General features: G+C 40.1%; 5 protein-coding genes across 5 annotated transcripts; 2 read left to right on the forward strand and 3 right to left on the reverse strand.

Moving 5' to 3' along the window:
* Nucleotides 1-249: 249 nt before the first annotated feature.
* On the reverse strand, nucleotides 250-3,411 carry tmco1 (transmembrane and coiled-coil domains 1). Its single transcript, XM_085264206.1, has 7 exons — nucleotides 3,190-3,411; nucleotides 2,119-2,196; nucleotides 1,977-2,036; nucleotides 1,840-1,886; nucleotides 1,458-1,525; nucleotides 1,152-1,296; nucleotides 250-729 (listed from the first exon to the last, which is right to left on the reverse strand). The coding sequence occupies exons 1-7, from the start codon at nucleotides 3,257-3,259 to the stop codon at nucleotides 631-633; spliced, it is 567 nt and encodes a 188-aa protein (XP_085120332.1). The 5' UTR covers nucleotides 3,260-3,411; the 3' UTR covers nucleotides 250-630.
* A 1,488-nt stretch (nucleotides 3,412-4,899) lies between these two features.
* uck2a (uridine-cytidine kinase 2a) lies at nucleotides 4,900-10,873 on the forward strand. Its single transcript, XM_085264205.1, has 7 exons — nucleotides 4,900-5,096; nucleotides 6,855-7,014; nucleotides 7,156-7,252; nucleotides 7,776-7,918; nucleotides 8,338-8,435; nucleotides 8,541-8,589; nucleotides 9,942-10,873. Exons 1-7 carry the CDS (start codon nucleotides 4,992-4,994, stop codon nucleotides 10,076-10,078), a joined length of 789 nt encoding a protein of 262 aa, XP_085120331.1. The 5' UTR covers nucleotides 4,900-4,991; the 3' UTR covers nucleotides 10,079-10,873.
* A 1,759-nt stretch (nucleotides 10,874-12,632) lies between these two features.
* aatf (apoptosis antagonizing transcription factor) lies at nucleotides 12,633-14,549 on the reverse strand. The gene has a single exon (XM_085264203.1). The coding sequence runs from the start codon at nucleotides 14,492-14,494 to the stop codon at nucleotides 12,845-12,847; it is 1,650 nt and encodes a 549-aa protein (XP_085120329.1). The 5' UTR covers nucleotides 14,495-14,549; the 3' UTR covers nucleotides 12,633-12,844.
* A 706-nt stretch (nucleotides 14,550-15,255) lies between these two features.
* magoh (mago homolog, exon junction complex subunit) lies at nucleotides 15,256-17,681 on the forward strand. The gene is made up of 5 exons (XM_085264789.1): nucleotides 15,256-15,452; nucleotides 15,781-15,839; nucleotides 16,035-16,145; nucleotides 17,300-17,382; nucleotides 17,461-17,681. The coding sequence occupies exons 1-5, from the start codon at nucleotides 15,362-15,364 to the stop codon at nucleotides 17,558-17,560; spliced, it is 444 nt and encodes a 147-aa protein (XP_085120915.1). The 5' UTR covers nucleotides 15,256-15,361; the 3' UTR covers nucleotides 17,561-17,681.
* A 56-nt stretch (nucleotides 17,682-17,737) lies between these two features.
* On the reverse strand, nucleotides 17,738-23,693 carry cpt2 (carnitine palmitoyltransferase 2). Its single transcript, XM_085264788.1, has 5 exons — nucleotides 23,148-23,693; nucleotides 22,171-22,251; nucleotides 21,975-22,081; nucleotides 20,586-21,890; nucleotides 17,738-19,402 (listed from the first exon to the last, which is right to left on the reverse strand). The coding sequence occupies exons 1-5, from the start codon at nucleotides 23,336-23,338 to the stop codon at nucleotides 19,074-19,076; spliced, it is 2,013 nt and encodes a 670-aa protein (XP_085120914.1). The 5' UTR covers nucleotides 23,339-23,693; the 3' UTR covers nucleotides 17,738-19,073.
* Nucleotides 23,694-23,811: the final 118 nt, after the last annotated feature.

A 23,811-nucleotide genomic window follows, 5' to 3' on the forward strand; every position in this document is an offset into this window, starting at 1 on the left:
TAAATGGGAAGGATAGTTTTTGTGCTACATCCCACAATTTTTTGTTTCAACTTTTAATCACTGACAATTAAAAAAAAAGAAGATCTGATTGATTTAGTTCAGCAGCATCTGCATACTATTGTTTGTTTTCCCTTAAAAATATCTTGTTCACTCAAATGAGTTTCACTCCATAGCTTCCCTTTAAATTAGATGGTAGTACAAAGGGACAAAAAAACAACAACAACAACAACAAAAAAGACATGCCTGAAATCTAATCATAAAACTTTATTAATATGCATGACACAACAGTACACAATGACATACAATAATACTGAAACTGGATCAGATGTTACTGTGTCAATCGTTAATTTAAAATCTCCAAACACTCCATGAATTTTGCTAAATGCACAGCTGACATTTGTAACCTTTAATAATCAACAGAATGAACTATAATTTTCCTATAATTTCTAACCAAAACAGTTATAATGTTTAATGTTAAATAAACAACAAAATGAATAAGAAATCAAACAAAGTAGTGGTACTGTAGCTGCAACGGGTAAGACTTTTAACCTCAGCAGGAGCAGTTCTGTCTGTGCGCTGGTGGGGGCGCTATGACTGCAGGCAGCAGTGCAGGAACGTCTGGGCTGCTGATTAAGAAAACTTAGCTGCTTGTGGCGGAGGTCCTAAAAAGCCTCCAGCCTGTTTGGTTGCAGCTCTGGAGGGTGCAAGACCGAGCATCTTCTGAATGTTCTACAGGAAAAAACAAAACAAAAGAAAACAGCAGAAACTCTAAAACAAATACCCAAACCAGCACAGAATATACATTTGATAACACTTAGTATGCACGATATTAACCCTGATATATTGCTGTATATTATTCTACACACACAGTTTCCTGCTAACACCAGTTAGATGTGTATTCAACAAACAATACAGAATTTGTCCTAAGGGTGGCAGTAGAGAACACAGCATGTTACTTAAATTAACTCAACTGCCTTGGTCTCCCTGTGGAAACCAGATAATATCCTCTGGAGGTGTTTATGCTGAATCTGAGTAACAGTATTTAGTCCTTATACAGCTGCAGTGAAAGCTCTGTCCATATTGCCAGCAATAAGTCAGACTCGTTCCTGGTGAGTATGTCCACTGATATACAATAAAAGTATAGACGTTACCTGTCTGATGGACATGGTGCAGAGGATATAGAGGAAAATAAAGGAGCAGTCGGTGTAATCCTCGCCCAGCAGGTTGCGGTGTGACAGTCCCTGGATATACGACAGTGGCACAAATGGCAATTTGGCCACAACTCTTCCATCGAAACTGAACGTAACATAAAAAGCCAAAAAGGGAACTTGTTTAAAACAATGGACTGGACAAGTTACTTTCTTATATTTTGCCTGATGTTTTTTGTTTTTTTTTTTATGAAAAGAGAAAGCTTTTTAACAAAATGTGAAACAGTATTTTACCCTGCAGTAACTTACATGGAGTTGAACATGCCCATGAGAGCTGTGAAGCAGAAACCAATGGCAAACATGGATTTCATCCGTACCTACAAAACAAACACTCAGGATTTAAAACGCATACATTTAACCATAAACACTTAAATTAAAATATATAAGGTTTGACTGGAATGATCAGCGGGCAAAATTTTGACCCGCCTCTCAACTGATTTAAGAACAAAAAATACGCTACAGTTGTTGAAATGAAAACGAAATGGTCATTCTGAAGGGTTTGTGTGGGAACTTTTTTCAGATTCAGTTGACTTTAAATGGAATGACCTCGCTAAACTACGATAACTAGACAACCCCAGTATCAGACATTAAGCCTGGGCTGCATATTAACTGGAAACAAAACATCTCTCACCATAGACAGGTCTCTGTTGTTGTTCTTCAGCTTCTCCTCTTGCCTTTCTGCAACACAATCATTCACAAAACACTGTTATCCAGAGGAGAAGGGCCGATCATAAAAGCAGAACACCGGTTTGTTTACAGGGTTCTTACCAATCTTCTTCTTTTGTTGGCGTCCAGCAGATTCAGTTATGGTTTCCTTTTTCTTCTCAACTAGTATCAGAGAGGACAAAATTAATCTTTTAACAATCTGAAAAAAATAGCAAGTTAACAAGACAACACTTGAGTCACTTACGTTTTTTGCTTTGCTTTTCCACTTCAGCCTTTAGCCTCTTGTACTTTTCAGTCCGATACACTAAAACCCAGGTAATCCCTGAGGAGAAAATACGATTGTTTAAATAAAATTAAAAAAAAATTGAAAACTGCCACTGAAGTTTCCAACATTTCACACCGATCAATATGTGAAGTTTTTGCACATTTCTGAAACCTTTTCCTGAATCAGAAGAAATCTCTGCAGCCACAGTATCCAATAAGCTTTGCATCCTCTTCTGTCACACCAACCCTCTGCATTCCTCCTTCACTCTATCCATGGACCTCCTCTACGGTCCACACAGCTCAGTGACGATCAGTTCTCTTCTTAGACTAGCTTTACCAACTCCTTCCCATAGATTAATGGCATGTCTCATCAACTCTATCTCTCTGCAGTTATTACAGCTCTCCACATCACTCTTATTGTTTAAAACTGGTAGCAGTAAACGTCTTCTCTATTCCTCAGGCATCCTCTCACTTTCTAAGATTGTGTTAAACAATGTAGTTAAAAAGTCCACTGCCCTCTCTCCCCTCTAAACATCTCCATACTGCCACAGGTATGTCTTCTGGACTACCCATCTTTAAATTCTTTATTCTCTTCATCACTCGCTCTAATAGGCTGACAAAATACAACAAAAAGACTTCTACTTCTACTCTGGAATGTAAATCATACACAAATGTGGTTAAATAATGTCTTACTTCCGTATCTAAACTAAACATTTAGACAAAATTAAATTGTAACAAATATTTTTTTTATTTATCTTTTTCAAATTGTTAATGTAGATAGCGAGGAAGTCAATATTCTCCCCGAGGAAAGCGTCTCAAACGTAAGTTCAGGCTTTTATTGCGAAATTAACCGGAAGACACAAGCTGTATTCAGTCATTAACAAAGTACAGGTCAACAAAAGCAACAAAATTGCGAATTATTGAATATTAATAACATTGAAGACGTTTCCCTACCATATAATCCGGAGTAATGTAAAATTCTGAGCTATAACAGTGTTTTCTGGAGCACGGTAAAACGCCTGCCTCGACCTGTCAGACAGATTTGGCTCACCTTCGGCTAACAACGCTGTACAAATTGAGATGAAGACGATCAAAATGGTGTCTGCGAACATGGTACTCATGGTGTCAAAGTCCCGTTTTCCAGGCCGTAGAGAGGAAAAGTATTTACTTTATATCAGAAGATAAACCCTGACCACCTTCCGCTGAGCTGAGTTTCAGCTTCATACAGCCCTGTCAGCGTTACTGCAGAGGTCAGGCCACGAAAAAGCACTTCCGGTTCATCCGACCGAGCCCAAAAAAAAAAAAAAAAAAAGAACCAAAGAAAAAGAAAGAAAGGAAAAAATGCATATACATACACAAAAATATGTAACAATGCAGAGAGATTTTTCTTAACCATTTTAAAAATAGTCGACACTCTTGGACATTCCCATACCACGTGGTCAAAATTGTACTTAAAGGACAGTCTTGGAGTTTTTTCTATAAAGATGCCCTTCCATGTTGCCATATTTTTTCATAACTGTCCAAATTTCTTCATACTTACCTAAAATATTAAATGTAACATTCCACCTTCCTCCATCTTGTAGCCAACTTGTTCAATTTTTTGCATCTGAATCGTGTTTGCTAATATCACACTACCCAAAACTGTTCATCCATCCATTTTCTTCACCCTGGTAAGCTTGCCAATCAATCACAGGACAAACACAAAAAGAGAAACAATCACTCACATTCTCACCTACAGTCAGTTTCGAATCACTAAGTAATCTAGCCAACGTGCATGGTTTTAAAGCAGGAATTTCAATTCATTGTTATAACGGGTCACAAGCTCACTTTGATCTTAAGAGGGCCAGACCAGTGAAACTCCCCTTTCTGTCAGTGAAAATAAGTTTAAATAAACATTTAATATCTTAATACTAAACAAGAACTATCTTAATATGAGAAAAAGAAGAGTAATTGCAACAGTGCAACTTAGTTTTTCCGCATGCTAAAGAAATGCTGCTCTCATTAATGGAAGAAAGACTATTTTGGCTTAACTTGCTAGAAATAAAAGTATGAAATTACAGAAAAACAATCCTGGTAGCTCATCAGATAAAAAAGAAGGTCTCTGTTAATTCACAGAAAATGCCCCTTTTTTGCAGATCCAGTGTAAAAACATATGTTTCTATAGTCAATGGTGAAAGTTGAACCTTTCTGTTATTTAATTTTTTATCTATTACCAAGGGGCAGTTCCTTATCAGTAGGAAAAGCTGCAAAACTTATTAGCATTCATTCAAATGTCCAAAAATTAATTACTTCCTTCACATTTTCTAAAGACATCCATCCAGTGGGCCAGATTTGAGCCTTTGCTAGGCCAATTCTGGCCCCAGGGCCTTATGTCTAACATCCCTATTTTAAAGTGTGGAAGGATGCTTCTTCATGGGAAGAAGATGGATCGTTTGAAGGAAAACACAGGAACTTCTGATGTGAGACGAGAGAACTAACCACCATACACCACTCTACACTTTAAACAGTTTACGTTTCATCAAAATGATTGTGGATTTTTTTTTGTGCTGATTAATCCACGTGTTCAAGGCTTAGAGTACTAGTCAGCTTACTGACATCTGTTTAACTCAAAGAAAAACAGTCCGTGTTTTTAATAATGTTAAATTGCTGCACAAGTAAAATTTATAAAAGAAAAGAGAAAAAAAGGAACCCGCTACTACCTGTCAGCGATTTCATCATCAGCATCCTCATCTTCGATTTGTTGCCCTTGAACGTCATCATCACCACCAACTTCACCGTCGCCTACACCATCATCAAATGGGAGGAGCGCGCACTCCCCCGGCGTAGAGGTACGGTGCGCGCTGCAGATGAAACATGGCAGGAGACAGCGAGACAAAGCCAGGTGACCAAGCCGAAAATGACTCAAATATTCGGCAGCCATTCCTCATCGGTGTGGCCGGAGGGACAGCCAGCGGGAAGGTTGGCTTTTATATTATAAACCCTTTCTTCTTCTTTTTTTCCTTTGGATTATTTCTTGGAGGCGTCTGATTTTTTTTTTTAAATATCTGTTGTGTTAGATTATGCGTTTGGGATGAAGAGGGCAGGACTAAGAAATTAAACGTATTCTTCCTCGGAAAAAAGAAGTTTAGTTTAAAATCATTACTTAGTCACTCGGCCTGGTTGTTGTGTTGATCAGTAGTGAAAGTTACGCAGGCCGCAGTACTGCATGTCAAATCAGAAAACGTGCACTGTCAACACTACTGTCATTTCCCCCCCATTGAAACCAGATTGATGTTCAGATTTCAAACTTCCGTGAAGGACTCCCGTATTTTGTTTTTCATGCTTTTTTTTTTTTTAAATCAGAGGGGATGTAAAGAGTGGCGAAGATCATGGAAAAGAGGAAAAGGAGGAGTGAGGTTTGTCATAATTAGCATCAGCTGCGCTGGCTGCGAGGAGTGTAAAATGCATTTGCAGACAAAGAAAGCTGAAAAAACTGACTGTTAACGCACTGTGCTGTCTGCAGTAGATGGATGCATGATTATCACTATTGGAGGCTGCAGCTTTGATGTTATTCTTTTTATTGCGCTTTCTAAATGATTTTCTGATGTCACACAATGTATCCGCTGTTTCAAAGTCGCTTGATGTTAACTTTATCTCATTTCACTGACCTGCTTGACACTGACAATATAGACGCCTTTGGTGCCACGACAGACTAAAACAAAGCACATATATATATATATATATATGCCAAAGCACATATATGTGCTTTGGCATTCTGTATTGTGCAGCATGTTATAGGTTCCCAGTAGTTTCCAGTATTCTGTCTTGGATGATCAGAATATGCTGCACTATGGTCACATTTTGTTGCAAAGTGGATAATCACAATAAACACAGTCTCTAGGGTGAACCAGGGCTCCAGTTTATGACAGGATTGCACAGCATTTTTATACTAAATCTGAGAAAATGTCCCATATTTTGATTGGCTCAAGTTTACATAAATCAATACATCTAACAAGAAACGAGGCGCAGATCCATGAAATAACCTGAAATGATACGTAAAAGTTTTAACAGTTATTCAGGATATAAAAAGTCATTCACCGAAGCACAAAAACTATCATATAAGAACATAAAACAAGCTTCTGAAGTTGGGAAAATTGTATTCAAATAAAATAAAGTACATTTGTCCTTTTTATTTAATCTTCAACATGTATTTGAAGATTGGTGCTATGAGGCCCTGTTTTGGAGCACTTCTCTGTATTAGCAACATGTTTTGCATTTTCATCATACAAGCATAGTTTTTGACCTACATTTAATTAGTTGGGATTTGTTTGGCTAACTAATTTAGCCTTGTATTTCCATGAATCCAAGACTGGCATATCTCTTGACATTATTCATATGGGTGACGGTATGCTGACTTCTTAGGTGAAGGTGGTTGTGGTTCAACAGTCAGTTGTTTGTGGCTTCAACTTCCTGGTGTTATGCCTCTATTTTCCCACAGGAGTAACTGCTCACAGAACCACCTGTTCTCCCAGACATGTTATCTGAACAGGGAGTAAACTGCAGTTATTTGTTATGTGTCTGAAATGGCGTCAATGATTTCCAGTAATGGACTATGCTGTGTTTTTACATGATTAGGACGTCAAGTGTAAGTAAATGTTGGTTTCAGTGCAAAAATATCAGGCCGTGTTAAATCGTGTAACGAGGATCACTTGTTTCTGATTCTTTGTTTGTGTTCAGTCGTCGGTGTGCAGTAAGATCATGGAGCTGCTGGGCCAGAACGAGATCGACCACCACCAGCGGCAAGTGGCCATCCTCAGCCAGGACTGCTTCTACAGGGCCCTGACCCCGGAACAGAAGGCTAAGGCGCTCAAGGGCCAGTTCAACTTTGACCACCCAGGTACATCGCCTCTGCATTTGTGAGTCATGCTGAGTCACTGGGCCAGAGGGGGCTCGAGCATTGAAACGTAAGCATTCATGTTCATTCATGCCAAATGTGACTTTTGGTTTTAACTACCTTGTGCTCTTTCCTTCTCTATAGATGCATTTGACAATGACCTCATAATCGCGACCCTGTGGGACATCAAGGAGGGGAAAACGGTCCACATTCCTGTTTATGACTTTGTTTCCCATTCCAGGTGACTAACTGTTCATACAGGCACAACATTAAAAGGGGTTTCAGCAGGTTTCAGCTTACACAAAGAGATCTCTGATGCAGCATCAATGGAAGCATCATAATACATAAGACATGCATTATATCTACTGTGGTGGGCAAATTGATTTTCATATCATAGTGAAATGAATGGAAGCCCATAACTGCCTGGAAGGTGGGAAAATCTGAGTGCGCTTTGTAGTAAAAGTGTTCAAATGTGAAACAGTACATGAAAAGTTAATTATTTATTTATAGTTTTTTTTTAAATTGTTTTAAATTTGAGATTTCATTTTTGTTAAAGTTAATTAAAATAAAGAAAAAAAAAATTCATTTGCAACAAGACATAATTTCTTGGTTCAGTACATTCTTGGGGTGCTGCAGCTTTAATAGAATTCAAGACCTTTTTTCAGAATAACTCGCAAGCTTTTTAATCTCTCCAATCGCCATTCTTATCATTTTTCACTGCAGTGGATGCTGTTTAACCTTCTTTCTGTTTTAATATATGTCAGGAAAGAAGAGACCATGACACTGTACCCTGCTGACGTGGTGCTGTTTGAGGGCATCTTGATGTTCTACTCTCAGGAGATTCGAGACTTTTTCCACATGAAGCTGTTCGTGGATACGGATGCAGACACTCGTCTGTCACGGAGAGGTGACGCATGGCGAGACAAATCTGTTATGTTTATAAGCACGGGGCGGGGGGATGAACGTAACGGTTCATTGAATTAGTTGTTTTTAAAATGAGGTCCCGTGGTGCAGGGGGGCTGCAAAGAAGGGCTCTTGAAAATTAAAGCTAGTTTGGCATCTTAGGAAACAAGCTTTTCTGTTTTCCTGTTAAAATTGCTACCATACAGCAGGTTCTTGGCTTAACCTCCAAACTAGAAGCTGGGAAAACACAGTGGGTCTGCTTATAGGTAGCTAAACAACCTACCAATAGATCAACTCAGTAATTAACTCATTATCTTTTCTTTTTTTTCACTTTTTTAATAGAAAAAAGGAAGAAATTATACAAAAGTGTTAAAATACTTTATGCAGTTTAAACGTTTTCTCCCTTGTCTCGTTTTCCTTCAGTGCTCCGTGACATCAGTGAACGTGGTCGGGATTTGGAAAGCGTTCTAGCCCAATACATCACCTTTGTCAAGCCTGCTTTTGAAGAGTTTTGTCTGCCGGTGAGTCCATATTCTGTTAGCACATTTGCAGATTGTCCCTGAACATGGAGTCAAAGATAAAATGTTTGCTCTTTTTTCTTTTTTCTTTTTTTTGACTTTGTTTAGACAAAGAAATATGCTGATGTGATAATACCGAGAGGAGTTGACAACATTGGTAAGTAGTTTTTTGGTTGTTCTGGGGGCGGGTCTGCCTGGGAAGTGCATCATAAAGACTACATTACAGATTATTTAGAAAAACAAATCTAGTGGAAGCAAATTTTGGAGACTCAACAGTGTTTATCAGCAAGGACGCAGCTGTGTTTATCTCCTTGCTGGGAATTGTGGTCTTCATACTCAGGAAGCAAGGTGAGGACAAAACAGCTTTGTCTAGTTTTAGGAAAGCTGTAAAAGAAAACTGCACTGCTCTCTGGAGATTTTGTCGTGACACACCTGCTCCGACCATTTCCCCTTGATCGCTTCTTGGTCAGGTTTTATATGTATATGTGCCGCTGTGGCTTTTTAATTGTAAAAATGTTTCTTGCCATAAATCTGCTACAACATTTGTTGATGTGGCAAAGACATGCATATAAAAACATTACAGGCTTTGGTATAATTGTGATTTTTAGATCATGAGACTTCTTTCCAGATGATCAGTAGTCTAATTTTCTACACATAATATTTGAAATATTTGTTTAGGTCTGACTTGGAACAGGAGCATTGACATACAAAGAATGGAACAACAGGCTTACTGTGGTGACTTTATTCCAGGCAGCGTTTTTCCGTCTATTGTCCAATTTTTGGTGGCCCTGTGCTTGGTGTATCCTCAGTTTCCTGCTCACACGCGTGGCACTCAGTGCCATCAGTATTTTTGCCTTTCTCTGTAAACCGTAGAGATGGCTGCTTAGGAAAATCCCAGTAGATCAGCAATTTCTGAAATACTCGGACCAGCCTGTCTGGGACGAACAACCACTCCACACTCGGTCACATAAATCACCTTCCTTCCCCATTCTGACCCCTGATTATATTTCAGCATGTTGCTTCGTCTCTATGTCTAAATGTGTTGTTGCTGTTGTGTAGATATTTGTGTTAACGAGCAACTGGACAGGTGTGCTTAATAAAGTGGCCAGTGAGTGTAATTAACCCAAACATACCTTAAGTTTTAAAATGTATTCTTACAAGTGTCACAAAAAAATAATGTGTTTTTGTAAGAAGTAACAGACCAAGATTTCTATATAATATGGGCTGTACAATTCATTTAATATATATATTTTAAAATATACAATTTATAATATCTGCCATAGAAGCGAAATAGTGTAGCTATGGTAAACAAAGAGACAATTACATATATTTTTTCATTATTTTGTGCCGTTTTATTCTGTAAAATAGCTTAGACCTTTGATGATTAAAGATGAGCTGTAAGTTTTGGGGGTATTAACTCTTTTTGGATGATGAGTTTGTATCTCTCAGTAAAACAGAGTTACAAACTGAGACCATCTGTAACCATGTAACATCTGTCTTTCAACGCAGTTGCAATAAATCTCATCGTTCAGCACATCCAGGACATTCTGAACGGCGGTTTGACCAAACGGCTGAACGGGTGGTTCAGCGGTTATGGGACGGAGAAGAAGCAGCCGAACATAGAGTCGAGCAGTCGGCCACACTGAAGCTCATCACTCCTTCAGGGAAGAGGAGAATGGTTTGCCTGAGTGTGCTGCTCTTCGTCATGGCTACTGCAACAAGGCAGCATAACTTCCGGGAATTCAAAAAGCCTCCTTTTGGTGCGATTCTGCTTAGACTTATTCAAATGAAAGGAGGCTTTGTGGAGCTGGTTCGCAGCAGAGGTATTCAGTTAAAATTTTCTCTTTAACTTGTGTACTGGATGACACTGATCGAGGGAGGAGTGAAAAAAGGCACTCACTTTTAATTTCATTTCAAACTGCTGCTTGCCTTTAATCCAGCACGGAGCTGGAGAAACTGTCTGCAAAAAGATTCACACACTCGACAGCCTTTAACGATCCAATAAATGAAGTGAAGTGACATGCTGCTGATTCCCCGTATCAGTGCAAACTAACATTTTTCTTTTTCAAGATCTGTTTAAAAATGATTAAACAAAAAGCTCAGCTGAAACAACCAATTTATGCCTCAAACACCCGATGTACTACATCACCGCCAAAGATGGTCTTTGTGGACTAAATATGGAGTTTCATTTTGCATTTACCCATTTAATATTACGAAATCAGGAAAATTTATCATTTTAAGAAATTACCACAAAGTATAATTTTTCCTTGTAACTGTCAGATGCATGTTAAGATGTGTTCATTAAAAGAAGATGAACTCTAAAAGGAGATCGATTTAATATGATCTGCGTGTTCTGTTAAGGTTGTTTAATGCAGTTTCTTTTCTGTATGTTTGACTGCTCAGGTACTGTTATTTTCACCTTTAAAAGCTTCTTTAATGAAGACCGTTCTGTGTTGTGTTATTCTTGATGTCACAAATTGAGAGAGAAGTGCCACACGCTGCTTAGTGCTGTAGAGGCAGCAAAGATATGGAGTGGCATTTTATGTCTGCGTTGTGATAAAATGCCCCAAAGAGCCCTTAAAAGTTTTTTTGCAAGTAAAATGTGAACCTTAAATGGATTGTTTTCCTCACAGCTGAGTCCTGTAGGTTGACTCCATACTGAATGGTGTGCAGCCAGCATTAACAGTGGGTGTGCTCTGGGGCACGAGCATGTGCTCCAAATGGAAGAGGTGTCACAATAAAATGATGTTCGCTTGTGTCAGATCAACCCAGCATTAAAGTGTTGTTAATCATGAGAGAAATAATAATGCTAAAGGGAACTCCTACACCAGCAGCACCTGCCGGCACTGTGCGGATGCCATTCTGACTCAGCACTGTTTTGAAGCTCGATATTGAAATTGCCTTGTGTAAGATTGTCTCCCAAAGGAGAAAATGCCAAACATTACAATATAAACGCATGACACAGGCACACTTTAGCAAGTACAGACCTGCAGTGACATCAAAGCCTTGTTACTGCTTTGTCTACATTAGCCATTCATAATCTGCTTAACAGACAACTGGAAGCATTGCACATTAAATCAGACATGTGGTTGTGGTAGGCTTGAATTGAGTGAGGCATGCTGTGTGTACGTCAGCAGATATTCATGTAGATTGCGTTTGTTTAACAATTTCCGATGCTGTAATTGGTGAAAAATGTACTGAGACTTCTGCAGGTAGACAATAAAATAAAACAATAAAACTCAGTTTGAGTTCTCACAAGATTCAGCTTAAAAACAAACGAAACATCTGAATTTAAATCACAAATGTATTTTACTTGCAAATAAAAACCCTCATGTCTTAACTTTATAAACACAGCACTTTAAGGGCTGATAGACACATTTAAGCTAAAGCTCAAATCACAATACTTTTTCCTACAACCAAGAGCATCAATATCATGTCATACATCATAGTTTCAATACTTAAAATTTCTGTTTTCTGATTCACTGGACCAAAATTGAAAAGGATTATTTTGGTAAACTTTAAAGGGTTAACTGCTTAAAACAACTCATAATTTTTACCTGCATTTTGACACCAGGCTCATCCTGTAACGGCGATAACTTCCATGTGAAAACGGTTAAAAACAGTGAGTTAACAGAAAACAGCTTTCTTTTTCTGTTAGTGTAAACCATCGATGCATTTTTCTTAACTTCATATCCAATTTAGCATCATGAGAAGGCAGAAGTTCATCAGGGCTGTAATAGGGCAGAGCGTGGGGTACATGGAGAGGTGTCCGGTGTATCACAGGACTCAAAGTTGTTGTTTGTTTTTTTTTTACATTTTCCAAATCACAATATCTGCTTTCAATGCTGCCATGTATTCAAACAATTGAGAAAGCTTTCCTGTCAGGGTTTAAATGTGTATTTGTAATAACGTATCTAAAATTAATTTTACTATTACCTAATAGTTAAACATGAAAATTCATTTTCTTTTTGATCTCAGTCCAGGCTAATGTAGCCCTGCAACATATGCAATGTGTCACATATTCCCAGCTGTGCCCCAAATCAACAGTATGCACTAAGCAGGGTTTCTGGATTTTTTTTTCACTGGAAAAGCAAAAAATAAAAGCAAAGAACAAAAGACAAACAAAACTGGAGCAGGAACATTCTGTGAACTGGCTGCATGGGACTGGCCACAGTTATTTACTTAAAGTCATACAACGAGTTCAAGTAATCACTTTACTTCATTCACATGTGATGGAAAAACAGTGTGAATTTTTAAAGTAGCACTCTTGTGATTAAATAAAGAAGCACTTTGGTATGAAAGACGTTTCTACAGAACTGCACGTTCTTTTGAGTTCAGTATGTAAGACAGTCTGAAGAGTTCCTGCTAAAGGAGAGTGGCCATTCAGTCCTGGGAATCTCAGCATGTTAATGTCACTCCCTCATAGAAGTGTTCTGACCAAACAGGCTTCGGTAGAGTTCGCTGCGGGCCTCGTCGCTCATCGAGCTGTGGTCAATCGGCGCCATGAAATTGACCAGTTTGCTGTGGATGTGGAACCGGACTTTGCGCCCCTTGCTGGCTTTAGTGTCTACTTTCTTCTTGATTTTGCTGCGCAGCTTCTGGATGGCCAGCCACTGCCGGCCCATAGCCACCTGATCGTTGGGGTCCGCTGCGCTCGTCTTACGCTCGATCAGCTCCCTCAGCAGCTGGTGGTAGAAATCGTCGTCATCAAATATGTCCTCATTGAGATCTTTCAGATGCGTGTTGGATTTCAGCTGTTGCTCCGACACCTCGCCTCCCTCCATGGGGATGTTCTCAGATGTGAGAGCAGGGGCTTCCACCTTCCCCAGGACCCGGTACTCTGAGCGCTGGGTCTGGGTCCGCTTCAACAGCCTGTCCTTGTCCATCAGCACCTGCTCCACCTGGGTGAGAATGTTCCTCTCAAACGCCCCAAACCCTTTGGTGCTCTTGCCCATCGTCAGCCTTGTTTTGTCGTGCCACTTCTGCAGCGTGGCATTGCAGTAAGGCTGGAAAGCTGCAAACCGTTTGGCCATGAAGTCCGGGTACTCTGCCATCTCCAGTTTTCGTTTGGGCGCTCTGGCCTGCTGCGCTGATCCCTCCTTTTCATCGTCGCTGGTTATCTCCTCGTCTTCCCCCATGTCGATGGATCTCGTGTCAGCGTTCTGGTGCAGAAGTTGGTCATGCAACTCCAGCAGGGACCTCTGAAGAGCCTTCAGAGCCTTGTGAGTGTTCTTCAACGCCGCTGTGAACTCCCCCCCACCTCTCCTCTTGAACTCTGGGAAAGTCTGTGGCTGAGGAAGCTGGTTGGCAGTCACCAAAGCTTTCTGGATTTTTATCCGGCCCTCGAGCAGCTGGTCCCACAGGGCCAGTTGGTTCTTCACCGCCTTTCCTTTCTCCACCTCCTCATCTACTTTGTCCTGGGAAAACGTGCGCACCACTCCATCAACATCATCCTCTTGCTCGCTTTCCATCTCATCATCATCATCATCATCATCAGAGCCTTCCTCTTCTTCACTGCCTTCAGACTCCTCATGGCTTTCATCATCATCCTCGCTCATTCCCAGGTCATCCATACCTTCTGTCAGTTTATGGAAGTCTACTTTCTGAGGAAAGGTGATGTCAGTTGCTTTCTTCTTTGAAGCTAGATTAACATCGAGTTCTGAATCACTGCCCATCAACAACTCTTCCTCATCATCGTCTTCCTCCTCTGAAGCATTTTCATCGTCATCTGCCTCTTCATCCCCCACTGAATCATCTTCGTCACCTTCTTCCTCTTCCTCCTCCTCCTCCTCAACATCATGTTCATCCTCCTCAGTCTCTCTAAGCAGCTGCTTTCGGGACACTGGCTTTCCCACATACCGTCTATCTGTGTCCGAAAGCAGGGAGGTGTTGCGCTTCCGCAGAGCGCTGAGGCCGGCCGCATCTTCATCCTCATTGTCGTCTTCATTGAACCGGTCCACCACTCTGGCTTTGGTAGCCTCGTCATCATCATCCTCCGGATCCACGAATTTTGGCAAAGGATTCAACAGATCCTCAAGCTCCTGTGAAAACGCGCCTGCCATGGCTCAAAGTTTACAACCACCACACGTGCAGACTCTTCCTGTGCGCCAGAGCGGGTTGATGACGTTAGAAAAATGCGACACGTATAAAGACGCTGCAAAGTTCAGCCCTGCGTGAGTTCTTTCAGGAAGAACCTGATGATAAATGAATGCAGAAACACCAACCAAGAATTGATGGCTTAAGTAAAATCAAGCAAACAAATGAACAAAACTGGAAATAATTAACAATTAATTACTGATATAGTTATTCAACTGTTTCTTTTTCTTTTGTAATGTAACAAAGCCATTTAGAAGATTTACAGAGGACCAGAAGAGTCTAATAAACAATGTTGTGCTTCAGTAATGAATTGTTCCATACTGTACATCTGTAGAAGTTGTTGAGGATTATGGTTTGGCGTCTTAAAAAGCACATTCTTGGGTCTTGTCATAGATTTATACATACCCCAAGAGGAAGCCAGAAATTGTATTTATTAACGGAGTTTTATTCCAAAAATAGGTGATTAAATGAATAAAAAATAATATTTATTTTATACTTCTGAACTAACAAACAATCAAAGATGCATCAAACTAAAAATAAATCGATGTGCAAATAAGGAATATTTTAAAGGCATAAAAGAAAAAAAGTTGCTAGTTAACTTAAAAAACTGACACAAACTTTAAAAAAAAGAAACCCTAAGTCTAAATTCTTAAAGTAAAAAAATGACTGAATTATCGCGGGAATATGACCTTTGAGACAAAACTTTGGTCAAAAAAGCCCCCCAGCTATAATCCTCTGCGCATGCGTATACGGTTGGCGAGGCTCTGGGCTGCTCTTGCTAGCTCAGTTTTGTTCATCGGACTTGCGCAGAAAACGCTTTCTGTAGAATAAAGATGTCAACAAGCGACTTTTATTTGAGATATTATGTCGGACACAAGGGGAAGTTTGGACACGAGTTTCTAGAATTTGAGTTCAGGCCTGACGGTAAGTGTAATTTGAGCGGCAATACAGACGCGTTAGCTGTCCGTGGTTCGAAGCTAACCGGTTTAGCTAGGCCGCAGCGGAGTCAAAGAGCCAAATTCTCCGTTTGGATTTAGCTGCAGGAGTAATGCTGATTACTAACTTTGTTTTTATATAAATAAGATAATTATTACCATAGCGTGTGGTTTAGAATATAAGCAGTAATGTTTTGAGTTTATCCTGTGAGTGCGTACGCGCCATGCGGCCTGTAGCGATTGATAACAAACTCGGGCGTTTTGTTCGAAACGATACACAGTTTCCCACGTTAAAGTTAATCTTTTTTCCCCCGCAGGTAAACTGAGATATGCAAACAACAGTAACTACAAGAATGACGTAATGATCAGGAAAGAGGTAACGTATGATTGATTTTAAATGTATGTGTAAGGGGTGGTGAGATATCTGTAAAGTAAGAGCTGGTTGGTTATTTTTCGAGAAGTAGTTTCGGTCATCATGCTCAAACAACATGTATGTGGTTATAAATTAATGCTGTTTCTCGAAATGTACAAATTTAAATCTGACTTGTGCGTTTTCCGGTGTGCCAACCAGGCATATGTTCACAAAAGTGTGATGGAGGAGCTGAAGAGGATCATTGACGACAGTGAAATCACCAAGGAAGATGATGCTCTGTGGCCGCCTCCTGATAGAGTTGGCAGACAGGTTTGTGACCTCTTTATTACCCCGTGTCCTCCCAGTTATTACAGTTTGAGCTATTTTCATTCATGCCATGCAGATTTAAAGTTTTCGAGGTACATTGCAATAGGCAACTGTCCAAGGCGGTCTTTAACTATTCCACATCGCAAGTACAGTCTGTGTGCTGTTGTGAAAATATTCTGGTACCTTCGCTGAGAGTGGTGATTCTCAATCCTGCCTTTTGCATGCTGTATCCAGGCAGCTCCTTCACCCAAACCACACTAAGTTTATCCAGTAGTGAAAACTGCTGAGAAGTGGACTGTTTCTGTTCTTTTATTCCATTTTCTTCCTGGTTTGGGTTGGGTACGCTTAGACCTCATGGTTATACTGAGGCTTATCGTTTCCATCTGTGGAAGATTTAAAAAAGAAAAATCTGACTTGATGACCCTACAGCATCAGTTGGATTTTGCTGATACTGTAATTGCACTCTGTTTAATATCTCCATGCAAAGTTATACTTTCACAATCTGAATATTTTATGATTTACATAAAATATTGGTGTGAATAAATTTGGCAGTTTTTTTTTAACTTCAATATCCTGGAATATGTTATAGTTCTAATAGCAAAACTGATAAACATTTAGTCAGTCATTCATACTCTAGATCTTTGTTCTGTTTCCTATTACATACCTGGAGTGATTGCTCAAGGGTCATATCATCCATTGGGATAAATGGCTGCTTAAAACAAGTTATTGTTTGAAAGTTCAGGCTTATCTTCTGAGTGTAATTTCCTTCTATGAAAGAATCATTTTCTAATATAGTTATACGCTTAGTTTTAGTTTTTCTAACCCTTTGCAAATTGAGCATGCAGATAATAAGACGGAAGGTGGAAGAAATGTCCCAGTTTGATAAGGTCTTTGGCTACTTTACTTAAAAGTGAGCAGTCAACTGCAGTTCATCCTTTAATTCAAACCTGTGCGGACAGAAGGTCAACCAAATGGATTTTTCTGTGACCAATAAGATCATAGTGGAGAAAGAATAAAGTTGAGAGCACTCTGAAAATGACCTAAACTTTTCTACTTATGAAAGAAAGTGACCTAAATTTTCACCTTCATCAACTCTGCACTGATGATTTTCTCCCAAGATAATTTTCTGAGGCTTGTTTTTGTCTCATCTTTTACAGGAACTCGAAATTGTCATCGGGGACGAGCACATTTCATTCACAACTTCCAAAATTGGCTCCTTGATTGACGTCAATCAGTCAAAGTAAGTAATATATTCAGGAGTTGGGAAGTGGAAAGTAAATTGTATTTGTTACTGATGTAAGCACACATGTGTTTTTAGGGACCCTGAGGGCCTTCGTGTGTTCTACTACCTGGTGCAAGATCTGAAATGTCTTGTTTTCAGTCTGATCGGCCTACACTTCAAGATCAAGCCCATCTAAAATCTGGATTTTGCTCATTTTAATTACTTTAGCTGATGTTTCTGTTGTACTACCGCATTTGTACATTTGCTTTTGGTAGAACTATTTTTTATTTTAAATAAAGAGTGATTTGGTTAAAGAATATGTGTTGTCTTAAATGATCAGCTGTCTGTAAAGAATCACAAGGGCAAATAAAAGAGCAGAGGTAATTAACTTTTAATTTCAAAATACATTCAAGCACAACAAATGGCTGTAATCTAACACTAATGACAGTTCAGTGTATTACAGTGGTGATTTGTAAATGCTCTGGTTGAGCTTCACATCATTAAAAAAAAGGCACATCCTCTGCATCCTGACTGGCAACTATTGCAGAGAAGTTTAACTGCATGAATGACCAACTAGAGTCAGAGCTCCAAGTTCAACCCACTCCCTACACCCTTCTGAAGGGCCTTTTACAGAGCAACGATTCCCTCATTTCTCTGACATAAGCAGTAACTCAATTGGCCTCTGTGTCACTTCATAACACTGTAAGATAGCTATATTATATATGCATTACGTGTATCATGGCCATTAATTAGTGGAAATTTGCTTCGTATTTCACTTCCATTTAAGAAAAAAGTTTAATGTGGAGATCCTCCTTGAGAAACCACAAGTTGTGTAGGGGCAGGATTATATTTAAACTGTTGCCTCACAGCAAGAAGGTGCTGAGTTTGGAGAACATGCGAAGGCCCCTCTGCATGTTCTTCACGTGTTTGCGTAGGTTCTCTCCAGGTACTCTGGCTTCCTCCCACAGTCCAAAGATATGCAGTTAGTGGGGTTATGTTAATTGATAATTCCAAATTGCCCATGTGAGTGCAAACGGTTGTCTGTTCTTATGTGCTAGCCCTGTGAGAAACTGGTGACCTGTCCAGTATGTACCCTGCCTCTTGCCCCATGGTAGCTGGTATAGGCTCCCTCCCCCTGATGAGGATGGATGGATGGATGAACAACCTTAAATCGCAGCTAACAGTAACATTAGGCCACAGCACACTAACATCAGCATGTATGTAAGAGTTGGTCACAAATGTCTGAATGGGAATTTGGAATAACTGTGGGCTGAGGAAGTCAAACACGAGCAAATTTTCAATGAAGGTAAATAAAATATGTTGTATATTATTATTATTGTTTTCAGGGCTTGAAAGTGAATATGAAAAGATAAGAATTATATTTTGCTACACTTGATTTTTCTTTGATTCTCTCATTTTGTAGTGTTATAGATGAAGTTGCTGATATTTTTTCACTACAGTTGGATATTTTTCACCAAAATGTTAGAATATCAAGTTTTACCAAAATAACTGGTTATGATTTCTGCCGCACACCAGCAGTCCTATTCATCACCGAACAATTGTTATGATACGTATATATAACTAAGGGATGACAGAGGAAACTTTGTTTTCAAAGAGCTGCCCTTCAGTTTTCCCCATCCTTTCTATTCTCCCTGAATTTCCTTCCTACTCTTACCTTTATCAATATGTAAAAGTACACTTGTTCACTCTTAGCTCAGTGGCTTTCCATCCAGCACTGTGAAAATGTCCTCTAAAGACTTGTGGACACACTGCAGGAACTCATGGACGTTGCGAGCCGGGTAACTAGATACGTTGCAACCGATCCAATTGTCGTGGACGCCGTAGCCGACACCAAAACCATCAGGTACCACAGGGGCAAAGCCGCCGAGACTGACAGCTGGACTGGTGAGGGTGCTAGTAGAGAGGATGTTATGGTTGATGGCGGCGTAAGCTGGGTCAGTGTACAGACTGGGCAGAGCTTGGCCCTTTGAGGCGGCCAAGTATCGCATCGCGAACAGGTGACGGTCGAAACCCTGACCTGGAGAGAGATGCAAAAAGAGCAGTTAGTGAAGGAACTGTTCTCAGGTCAGCATTGTGTGTAATAAAAAGTGCTAATCAGTCATTATCTTAACACTTCAGTTTTTTATATCGAACAATGCATTCAAGAAAATAATTCTTTAATAAAGTCACACATTATGGTGAATAAGAAGACTTATGACTTAACCTTGCTTGCATTACTGTAAAAAACCTCCTAAAATTTCATATTGCAGACCGTGCCCCTCTATGTCTAATAAGCTAATATCAAAACATATTTGCTCATCCATTTAGTAGAAAAATGCTAAAACTGAGAATCCCAGTTTTTGTAAATCAGATATCTGCATATGTCAGACTGAAGTGCGATTTGAGCTCTGAGAGAGAGCCCAAGTCATAAAGGCCAAAAAAATTACCTAAGTATCATTAAATCTAAATGAATAAATCTAAAAAAGTAAGTGACAATCATACATTGTGTTTTTAAGACCATACACTTTGATGTGTTTGTTTCTCCCTGAATATGTTAAAAAGATTTACATTTTTAACATATGCTGCTATATTTTTAACTATTACATGGCCATGCTACAGTATTGCTTGGCCTGTTCAATGTGTGGGCAAAATTATACACTTAATCACATGGTCACTTAGATGATGTTCAGCTGATAAAAATGGGTCCTTTTAGCCCATTACTAGGTGGTTACTTGGCAAACTGTTTATTAAATATTACAGCAAATTCAACTTTTTAAACTGTAAATGAGATGCTATTGTTGAGAAATATACTTTTTTTTAAAGCATTACAAGTGCACAAATCCTAAACACACAGCAACATGATGATTACATAATATTTGGTACAGATAAGAACTTTTAGAGCAGTAAAATAAAAAATGTCTGTGTGCAAAGATCGATTGCTCAACTCCTGATGGTGCAGGAGGACAAAGAACCAAACTAAAGGTGTTTTTTTCCTTTGGTTCTGATTAAATCATCTTGGGAGGGCTGTGAAATATTTAAACATGGTTATAGCGTTTTATGGTTTAAATATTTAGCTCAGATAAACTACTGATTTGGCCTGTTATGATGTGTTGTTGCTATGACAGATAATTACCATCAGAGATATCTGCAGCTTAAAACACTGCGTTTACTGGTGTACAAAATCACCATAATTTATCTGCATGCTGACATGTCACACGCACCCATAGCTGCCTCCTTGGTGAGCTGCCCATGATATTTGGAGCATTCATCGAGCATGGCCTGCAGCTCCGCCACACTGTGTTTGCCAGGCTGTTGAACGAAAGCATGTGAGCACTTTTTGGTTTGTACAGTCGCTGGTCGGATGGTCTCTGTGCGGCCATGCTTGAAAGCTGCAGTGCTACATGACTCGTACGTGGCTACAGTCTGTCCGTACTGCCTCAGAAAGCCCATTTGGAAAGCCAGCTGGGCTATAGCATCTGGACTCAGCCTGTTCTTCTTTAACTGTTCCTTCCCGCCTCTTTTGAACTCCATGGCGTCAATAGTGAGTTTTGATACGGCAGAGTCAATATTCTCCTTTGCCTTTTGGATGCCATTCTCCAGCTCTTTGTTCAGCTTGAATTGCAATCTGCGCACAGCAGAGGCCGAATCCACAGCAGCAGCAGCCGAACCTGGGTGCACTAGTGGCTTCTCGGTGGTGTCCTTAAAGACCTCGTTCTGGAAGCGAAGCACAGCGACGCCGTCACCCCAGGAATGTTCAAAGTTAATAGCTGCCTGTCCGTCTTTGGTTACAATGAGGCTGAAGGACTTGTCGTACCAGCGGTTACAGCCGTTGCCGTGCAGCATGTTGTGGGAGATGTGAATATGGTCCCGCATGCTCTCGTCATCCAGGGAGAGACAGAAAAGGGCGCTGTCCACGACCCGTAAATCCTCTGCGTTTCCAGCACCAATCAGCTTGTCCCTGAGCCCTGCCCACACGTCCCTGTTCTCACTGGTCAGAACACTCAAAGGGAAGGCTGGTGCCGGTGTCGAGTCAGACAAAATGTACTTCAAGTGGGACTGGATCTCTGCAGGTTTCACTAAATTCCCATCCCTGTCTATTATGTCAAACACGTACATGTTTCCTTTCCTCATAACCAAAAGGTGTCGCCCTTTCTCATCAGTAAAGAGCTCATCTCGCCCATGCTTAGGAATCCGAGTTGAGTTAAAGAGGCGGAAGTACTGAGACATGTCCAAAGGGTATGCATTCACCATGTAGGCCCCATACCAGGACAGTGAAGATGGGACCCAGCGGATAAAGTTCTTGAAACTGTCCGTGTCGCTTTTGACTGGGTTCAGATGGAAAACCTCTGGCTCCAGCAGACCGGCTCGTAGCGTTTTCATGAAGCGCACAGCTGAACACACCATGTTGGTCGCCCGCAACAGCTGGTCATTGTACTCAGTCTTTGGGTCGGGATTGAAGGACATGAAAGGGTTGAAGTTGAGCACCACAGAGTCACGTGCAGACAGATACATATCAAACCAGGGAGCTGTGACACAAAAGAACATTTTTAACCTCATTTAACAGTGATTATTCCATCTTTGATGCTCAGTTTTAGGCTAGTCATAGTTACCTGAGATGTAGCTTGTGTGCTTATTGTTTTTATCCTGAGCAACCAGTTCCTCATGCAACTGCTTTCCCGCACCATTCTGGAAATCCTGAGCAAGTTTCTCTGTTGTTCTGCAGATACATGACAACAATGGCTCCAACTAGGTTTAAAGCATTTAAATAATCAAATAAAAAGTTTGATTTAACTTGTGGAAACTCACCTGAACTGGTCATCATCCAAAAGAGGCTTCTGGGCAGCCAAATATCTCCTGATAGTATCCTCCAGTTTTGGTATGGGCAATCTAAACAGCAAAAGGGAAATGAAGTCAGTCATGTTTTATTCGATTCATTTGTATGTTTTATAATAAAAACAACTTAACGGAAGAGAGCACCCACTGTGATGTGGTGACCCATGTTCAAGAACCAAATGTTCAACAGCTTTCTTAAACTAGGGACATTTTCTTCTTTTTATTTCATTTAAAATGTCTGATGGGTCTCGATTTCTATTGTAACATTTGGACGGCAGGATCAGAATTAGACATAAACAAAACAAAAGCATGATCTATCCTGCCTTGTATGAATGGTTCAGGCTATGGTGATCATGTAATGCTGTGGACAATGTTTATTTGGCACACTTTGGGCATCTCGTACCAACTGAGCATTGATTAAACACCAGAGCGTACCCGAGTATTACTGCTGACCATGGCCATCTCTTTCTGGGCACAGTGTACCCATCCTCTGATGGCTGCCTCCAGGAGTATAAAGCACCATGTTCACTCTGCTCAAATGACCTTCACAGTCACCGGATCTCAATCTAACCGAGCAGTCTGGGATGTTGTGGAATGGGAGATTTGCATCATGGATGTGCAGCAACTGTGTGATGCCATCTTATGGACTGAAATATCTGGATAATGTTTCCTGCACAAAATCTGAACTGTTTTCACACACCTATTTTTTTTAAGCGTCATTAATCATAATTCATGTCACCCTCTAGTGGTCACTGAGTTTAGCGCAAGCATGCCCTTTTACCTACATCGATCTAAAAGCTAAATGGGTCACCTTTATTTCAGGACACCTTTTTGTTTTGTTTGCTGGACATCTCCGGCGCACATGAAACCACAGATTTTTTTGAGTTTGCGCGACATGTTTGGAGAAAATGAAAAAGCAATGTGTCCAAATTCGTCACAAAACGCCTTACCTGGGTAAACTCTTCTGGTAATGCATGGAAGGCACGACGCTTTGGTGCAGATACTCCGAAGATGATGAAGAGGGGGCCTTTTTGCTGCTATAGTGTCTCATATGAACCCCCAGAGCAGCGCTTCTAAAATGAATTAGACTCCCGGACTTCTTGAGAGAGGCGACACAATGCAATGAAAGCAGACCGGCCATGGTGTTGATTTGTAAACTGATCACCTACAGGAGGCTACAAACGTAAAAACGATTTTAACAGGTAAAAGGTAAGCCTGGACGGAGCGAGCTTTCACCTGTCACTGAAGGAAAGATACGCCAGCTAACTAGCTAACATTAGCAACCGGTTAAACTTCCTTAGAGTACCGCTTCGTTTCAGAGACACTCGGGAAAGGTTTAGCAAAGGAAAATAAACGCCACGTATTATAACTCGACTTTATAATTTTAAAAAGTAAAGGAAAACGTTAGAAGGGGGAAAAAAAATAGAAAGAAATAATTAACTAAAGTGACAACAGGAAGTTTAACCAGTAGAGCGTGTCACGTGACTCCTTCTGGTCCTGACTCTAGATTTCCGGTATAGTCTTGTAAGGGTGTAAATACATGTTTCTTTATTGTAAATAATAAATATCTAAAGCCTATATATTGTTAAAATAAGGGCCCATGACAGTGTCAAT

The sequence above is a fragment of the Mchenga conophoros genome, linkage group LG23 (genome assembly GCF_057382185.1).
Source record: "Mchenga conophoros isolate Kocher_MC1m ecotype Shallow Benthic linkage group LG23, M_conophoros_male_GT1.1, whole genome shotgun sequence".
NCBI classification, from domain to species: domain Eukaryota; kingdom Metazoa; phylum Chordata; class Actinopteri; order Cichliformes; family Cichlidae; genus Mchenga; species Mchenga conophoros.